This window comes from Cyprinodon variegatus, unplaced genomic scaffold, assembly GCF_000732505.1.
Source record: "Cyprinodon variegatus isolate N-32 unplaced genomic scaffold, C_variegatus-1.0 Scaffold0, whole genome shotgun sequence".
NCBI lineage: Eukaryota > Metazoa > Chordata > Actinopteri > Cyprinodontiformes > Cyprinodontidae > Cyprinodon > Cyprinodon variegatus.
The window spans coordinates 1,286,181-1,294,226 of NW_015150453.1; the positions used below are offsets into that span (position 1 = coordinate 1,286,181).

At 35.8% G+C, this 8,046-nt stretch overlaps 1 protein-coding gene across 1 annotated transcript in view; it reads left to right on the plus strand.

Moving 5' to 3' along the window:
* Positions 1-8,046, plus strand: part of LOC107081697 (neural-cadherin-like) — a 239,960-nt gene that overhangs the window by 228,719 nt on the left and 3,195 nt on the right. Inside the window, exons 25-28 of the mRNA XM_015369928.1 lie at positions 1,443-1,707; positions 1,883-2,063; positions 2,203-2,453; positions 6,753-6,910. Of these exons, the coding sequence (XP_015225414.1) occupies positions 1,443-1,707; positions 1,883-2,063; positions 2,203-2,453; positions 6,753-6,910 (855 nt within the window). The remainder of the gene's footprint in view (positions 1-1,442; positions 1,708-1,882; positions 2,064-2,202; positions 2,454-6,752; positions 6,911-8,046) is intronic.

Sequence of the window (8,046 nt, forward strand, 5' to 3'; positions counted from 1 at the left end):
ATCAATGAGTCGATGCAATCAACTGGTTTTCCTTAGATAGAAAACTTTGAATCAATCTGACTGGATGATCTGGTGAACTGCAAAGTGCCTTGAGATGACGTGTGCCTCAACTGATTGCTCTGCCCTGATTTTAATGTGTATTATTATCATTTTTGTTAAAACCTTTACTAAAATCCCATTTTGATATGTTTGACTTTCAGATTTGGCCTTTTACTTATCAGAGTTCTAATTGTCCATTTGTAATTTTAAATTGACTTCAATGTGGGCAAAAGTTGTTGCTATTGTCAGCCACAGTGTAAGACAGATCTAGGACAGATAGATCTGCCATCAGCCAGCATTGCTATTCATTACATGATGTTAACCTAGTTAAATTTTTTTAACTACTGTACTCCACACTGCAAAAACAGAAATATAGAAACATTTCTCAACTTAAGTGCATTTACCCTTAATTTGAGTAGGTAAGTAAGATGATTTGCCAATGGAATCAGTATTTTAACTTTAAAATAAGTTAATTAAATACAGTTGAAATAAGCTAATGTAATTGCTTTTTTTCTTATTTTTAATGTAAACTGTCTTGTGTCATTGGCAAAGTGTCTCACATACCTCTTCAATTCAAGAATAAATGCATGTATTTTAACAAAAAATGACGTGTGACAATTTTTTTCTATAATTTTTTTCTGCTGTAAGCAACAGAATTTCCATATTGTGGGACAATAATAATCTATTCTATTCTTTTCTATTTAGATTTTTTTATTTTATTTTTTTTTTGCTATGTGGCACATGCTCTCAGCTTTATATGTTGGTTTAAAGATGACTAATGGTGCAAGAATTAAGATGAGCCAGTTAAAGATGAGGTAAAATTCCTGTCCCTGAAGGAGGGCCCACAAGCTTCTCCAGCCTTTTCATAACTAATCATTGTAACAGAAAGAGGTTAAATACAGGGGTTTCTGCGGGTCGTTAAAAGTCATTAAATTATAATTTATTTGAATTAAGGCCTTAATTGGCATTATAATTTATTAAATGTGATTATTGTGGCATTTAAAATGCTTTATAAAAAAAAAATTACATTTATAAAAACATTTTCGTCAGGTATATCAGCTATAACTGGTTCTGCGTGTTTGCGTGGAACTGCTTCCGATTGATCGTAAAGCCGTATGTTCAGAAAAGAAGCTTGAGACGGAGAAAAAACGAGAGAAGGGGAAAATGCTAATTTCGAAAAAAGTGGCTGGAGGCATTTTGTTTATATATATATAAAAAGAGCATTAAAAGGCATTAAATTAGAATTACTTATTCCTGTATAAACCCTGAAATAGAATAACCCAGAGTCGACAGAAAGAAGGATCCTATTCATCTTTTCTCACATAAACAAACAACCAGAGTTTTAAAAACGCCCTGATTGAAACAGAAAAATGTAACTAAGTTGCTTCTTCTCTTCTACTCAGATTATTGATGGTCACGTCTCGGTTCGCGCCAACCTGGGAGACGGTGCCCATTCGCTCCAACTCCCGGCTCAAAGAGTGGACGTCGGACAGTGGGTCTTGGTCAGCCTTGGTCGCCACGACAACACGTTCACCCTGCGGTTGGAGCAGGGAGGGGGGTCACGGGAGGTTCAGGCTCAGCTGGGGAGCCGCAGGGAGATTGTGGTTCATCCGGCCAGCCTGATGATCGGCAACAGACCGAACGCCGGAGAGAAGGCCGACTTTCAGGGTGAGCTCTTGGTCTGCGCCGTTCTGAAAAGTATTTGCTCAAACTTTAGAAAGAGGACCATAAAGGAATAAATTATTAGCTTTGGACTTAATAGATTATTCCCTACTGGCGGCAGACCCACATCCGCTGTGTTAAAAGCTGTAAACCGGTAGAATAAAAGCTTTTCCTGATGCAGGATGTCTGCGGGACGTCCGCTTCAACGGCCACGTCCTCCCTCTGGACGGGCACAGTCTGGACCTGGTGACGGTGCTGGAGAGGCGAGGGGTCACCTCAGGCTGCTCCAGCGACGCCTGCAGAAGCCAACCGTGCCGCAGCCCGCTGCGCTGCATCGACCTGTGGAGAAAACATCAGTGCAAGTAAATAACGCAGGAACACAAACCCGCTAACTACAAGAATTAAATATCTTCATGTTTGATGAATCCCTTTAAAGTAATTTGGTGCCGTTGGTAGCATTCGCTCATCCTGTCCTCTCTCCTGATCTCCATCCTTTCCCAGGTGTCCGGGTCCGCAGGTGACAGTAACGGATGAGTCGGGTCTCCAGCGTTGTGTTCCGTCACCCTGCGGTCCGTCTTCCTGTCGTAACGGCGGCGTATGCCATGCGCTCTCCCCCGACAGTTACCAGTGCCGCTGTCAGGAGGGCTTCAGGGGTCACCGCTGTGAGCTGGGGCAGGTCAAAGGTCAGAGGATGGCCTCTCTCAGTCCCAGCTCCATCCTGGCCATCAGCATGTGCCTGCTTGTCTTTATCGGTAAGAGCCGATAATAACTGTTCAGATGGTTTTAAAGGAGTCATAACCTGTTATTCTACATAAACATGTTTATGTAAAAAGAAACTAAAAATAAAACTTTAAAAAGAAACTGCAGCTCCAACTTAAATTAATTACTTCAATCGCCAAGGACCAAGAAGTCATGTTGATCCAACTTAACTTATGAGGTTTTTAAGTCTTAAACTAAATTAAGTTGGGAAAACTTATTTCAATTACTTGTTACCAATTGAAGTAATTAATTTAAAGGTATTGTGGAGGATTTTTTAAAAGAACCGCCCTCTCCACTTTAAAAGAAATGTGCTTGCGAGAGCCATGCACCAGCCCATTTCTCCTCGTGCACGCTCTGTTTAAAAGTTGTAATGGTGCAACACGTGTCAACATGTTTTTGTATATTCTTATTGGAAATAAATAAAAACATTGTTCAAAAAAAAAAAAATATTGCTGTTCTTATAGCTCTTACAAGCTTATGTTCGAACGTCCATTTTAACCCCTAAATCCCTTAATCACTATATAGAGCGGGGACTATAGAGTTGACTTTATAGTGAGCTCAGTTAACTGACCGTTCAGACAGATGATCACAACTTGTTGCTCCCTGTTGGTCACATAACTCCTCCTCCACCGCGCGGTGCCTGCACCATCTTTGTTATTAGCCGCCGCTGTCGGGTAGCGACAGCCTATGGGGACAGCAGGCCGCTGTGACAGCAAATCCCATAATGCTTTGCGAGGAGAGCACGCTCTTCTGAGGCCTTTCTTTTCTTATCGTAACCTTCGCTGACACTTTTTCTTTTATGCCATTTTCAAAGAACCGCGGTAAGAAAGGTGAGCTTCAATGACTGCCTGAAACCGTAGCTCACCACACATATAGTATAGTTTAGTTTATTTATGATTCCCATTAGCTGTAGCAAGCTACAGCTATTCTTCCTGGGGTCCAACAACAAAATATGAAATAAAAAATTACAAATGAAATAAAATTATGTGGACATTAAAACAACATCTCCCATAATCTATACATATATACATACATACACACATATACACATACATATATACATATACCCATATACATACACAGAAATAATCCAAACTAATCAAAACAAACTACAAAGCACAGCAAGTGAAGAAGACTGTGTACTCCCTCACAGTCCTAATCGTGTTTTACCTCTATATTTAATAAATGTTCTTTCAATGATCTTTTAAATTTCCTTAAATCAGTTATCAATTTCATGTAATATGGCAGTAAATTCCATGCTTTCATACCTCTATACATAACAGTTCTTATTAAGGCATTTGACTTTGCTTTAGGCAAACTAAAGTTTCCTTCAGTTGCATGTCTAGTCATGTATTCGTGATTCTCCGAACTAAAAGCAAGGTTTGTAAATAAAATATAAGGTGTTTTTAATACAGATACATTTCTAATCATAACAGTCAATAAGTATGAAAGTCTGTCTTTAACCAACAACCAGTTTAACTTTTTATGCATTGTTATGATATTTGTCCCTAAATCACACTTTAGGGACAAATATACACACATATATACGCCTGAAAGTGCGCATGCACAAAAAAATATAGCTAACGGTACGAGCGTGTAGGACGGCCTTGCGTAAACATATCACACACTGCAAAAAACGGAAATATAAGTAAGTAATTTTTTCTTACAGTAAGTGCATTTTTTCTCNTAAGTAATTTTTTCTTACAGTAAGTGCATTTTTTCTCTAATTGAGGTCGAAAGTGAGAGACTTTGCCAATGGAACAAGACAATTTACATTTAAAAAAAGAAAAAAACAATTGCATTGTCTTATTTTAAGTTCTATTATCTAATTATCATATTTTAAGAGTAAGGATACTAATTTAATTGGCATCATCGTATTTACCTACTCAAAGTAAGGGTAAATACACTTAATTTAAGAATTTTTTTACTTATTTCTAGATCTTTTTTGCAGTGCATATATCATATCAGAATGATTGACAATTAGGAGGACCACTTATTTCGATGATCCAAATGGAAATAAAAGACCATCTTCTATACCTTTAAGTTGAGGCTGCATTTTCTTTTTAGAGTGCGATCCTTTTCAAATCATTTTTATGAGACAAAAATTAAAAGCACTCATCCAGACCCTTTTTCATGCTGCTTTTTTTTTCCTTGTGAGGAGTGTGTGTCCTCATACATGTAGTTGCAGCATTAGCAACATTAGAAATTAGCAGGTTTTTCTGTTATACTAAAGGTAAAAGTTACACAAACAGCAACACTCACTGACTGCCTGTAGCTGAGTCCCTGATTGGTGGAATCAAAACTTTTAAGTAAAATAGAGACGTGCGTAGTGAGAGCTATTATTAGCAATCTTAGCACCCCCTTCTGGAATGATGCAAATCAAGGAGGATCAATATTCTGCTTCTTTGTCGGCTTTTGTAGTTCAAACAAAGAGCCCACAGGTTTTCTGTCAGGTTTTATCTGAAGTCCAACAGCAATGCACATGAAAAAGTCAGATTTCTGATAAATAACTCATTAAATAAAACAATCAAAGCCAGTCTTTTAGGAAGTTTTACAGTATTTGATGGTGGCCACATTTACTAAAGGGAATATTCTGAGGTTTAAACATTTCAATAAGCAAAGAAATCATCCTATACTGTTTTGACAAACCCCCGCCCAACTCGTCATCCATAAATAAACCAAAAACAAGGTTTGATTTAAACAAGAAAGCATAAAACGCACTATAATAAAGCATGTTCAAATACTTTGAGTATAAATTTCAATAGGGAAAAACTGTTAAATGTGAGCTAATATTAGCTGACAGATTTACACTTTTAAAAATGATTGAAACTGTGAACTACTCCTGATCTAAGTTATTAAAAGGAAATGACCTGCAGCTCTAACTTGTGTAACAGTTTGATCATCAATGGTTTTTCCATTCGCACTGAAAAGCTGGCTTCAGAGTTACATAAAAGTTTCCGACTGGTCATCAGATCAGCCTGACCTTGGTTGCCTGCTTCCAACAGCCCCAAAGCTCCCGATGGATTCAGGCACAGGCTGTTCCCACTGTGGGTTTCATCTCCAAACATGCATAGAGGACAGTTACCAACATGCATGGTTTATTTATTTATTTATTTATCATAGTTTTTTTCAGCAATATTACCTCTATTAGTTCAAGTAAATGTTTTGCTATTTGTCTGTAACTCACTTCTATGGGGTACCAAACTAAACAAAAAAAATAGCAAAACAATTTTCGCAGTTTTATTTCTTTCTTCATATTTGGTGCTTTTTTCTAACATTGGCAAATAATAGATATAAATGTTAAATCAATAATTATCTCACATTTAAATCTTGAATTTATATCTAAATCTTACATTTATCTGAATATAGATATGCAGATTTAGATTTGATATATACGGAAGAGGATTACGGCCACTGAAAAAAAAAAGTTTACTGATTTTTACTTTTTTTTTTTCAGTTTAATATGGGAAAAAGTCAGAATTCTGACTTTAATCTCAGAATTCTGACTTTAATCTCAGAATTCTGACTTTAATCTCAGAATTCTGACTTTAATCTCAGAATTCTGACTTTAATCTCAGAATTCTGACTTTAATCTCAGAATTCTGACTTTTTTCCCCACGTTAAACTGAAATAAAATTTAAAAATCAGTTAACTTTCTTTTTTCTTCAGTGGCCCTAATCCTCTTCCGTAGCTATAGAAATATGTTCACATTTAGAATAGATTTAAGATTGAACATTAAGGTTTGTTTGTTTTAAAATATAGATTAAGATTCAGATTTAACATTTAGATTCAATAGATACATTAAAATAAAAATTATGAATTTAACATTCATATTTGGTTTTAAGATTTTGTTTTTCAATAATTTCTTTAGATTTAAGATTTAAAATAAAAATGTAGATATAAGTTATATAATTAGATTATAGATTGAGATATAGATTTAAGATTTATATATAAATGTAATATTCATATATAGATATAGGATGTAGAGATCAATTAAATATATTAATTTAGATAGAGATTTTATATGTTTATATTTAGCGATTTTCATCTAAATATCAGAAAAATAATTAAATATAAAGACATTTTTGTAAATAACAGGAATGCAACATTTTTTTTTTTTTTACATTTGGCACTCCATACCTTCGGTAATTCCAGTTTCTTTTAAGTAAATATCAATGTGAGATTAATATTTCTGCCATGAAGATTTTTAACTTATCAGCTGGTTTGGAACATTTTCCATATAAAGTTGCTCTGCTAAGCTTCTTATGTCCAACGTGTTTCCATGTGTGCAGTCGTGTTGGTAGCGGTGACGGTTTGGAACCAGAAAGGAAGCAGAAACAAGTTCAGGAAGCGAGGAGTTTATCACATTCCTGCTGAACACCAGAGCTGGGAAGACATCCGGGAAAACATCCTCAACTATAACGAGGAAGGAGGAGGAGAGCAGGACCAGGTATCGGACCGTTCACTAACGGACGTGTTCACGATGTTAATATGTGAACCTGTTTCAGAACAAACTGTTAATATTTATTCATGAAGCCATCAACAGTGGCACAGCTAAATGTCAAGTAAGGCTGATCTAAAATTAGATCATGCAGTTATATTTATCTAAAATTCATTTTGATAGCACACTTTTTTTATTATCCAAGTGATGATTTCATCATTTTGTTCAAATCAAAGCAATATTTACAACACAAAAGCAACAAAAACACATATTTGAAGCTTCCAATTAAAAGAAAATGAGACTTCAAAGGAACCAACCGACCCATACTTTAGTTCGGGGCGGCGTCTGCGAGGAGAGCCGGAAGAAAGTTAAAAATCTAAAGATGAAAATGAATGAATAATTTAAATGTTTAAGCAGCTTGTAGCCAATGTAAGGCAGGTATTGTTGAACAAAGTACTACAGACAGAGGCGTAGCCAGAAAATCCTTACGGGCGGCCAGCTAATAACCAATGTACATTGAGGGGTGACCGAAAGGCACCAGAACCTCAGGGTCAATCTACGCTGTTCCAACAGCAACAAGCACAACATCCATATTTTATAAATAAAAGCTAAACATACTTTCTTACACATATATATTTAAATATCCATGGCATCTAAATAAAAGGTATAGTGGAGAAAAGTCTTTCAGGTTTGAGTTCTGGGGCGACATATTTTACATTGTCATTACCTACTTCTATCAGTAATCCTTCTGCAAAAAAATTATATTTAAATGTACTAATATCTACATTTAATGAATGTTTAAGTTATTAATAAATTAGTTATTTATCTATGATTTCACTGAAGATTCCTAGATGACATATTTTTCCCAAATTACACAAAATCTAGTTCTGAAAAAAGCGTGAATTCTCCACTTATCATCTTTAATGTGAGTATATTAATCACTGTGTTTCTGTTGTTAATATATGAAAAATTTTAATGTTTAATAAGTTTGAACATTCCCCTTCAGAGTATTACTGCTGCTACCATCTATATTAGAGGGGGAAAAAAGGGTGGCCATGGCCACCCCAGGCCCCCCATCTAGCTCTGCACCTGACTACAGAGTATTAAAGGAATAGTACACCCAAAACATGATTAGCCTTCATTTT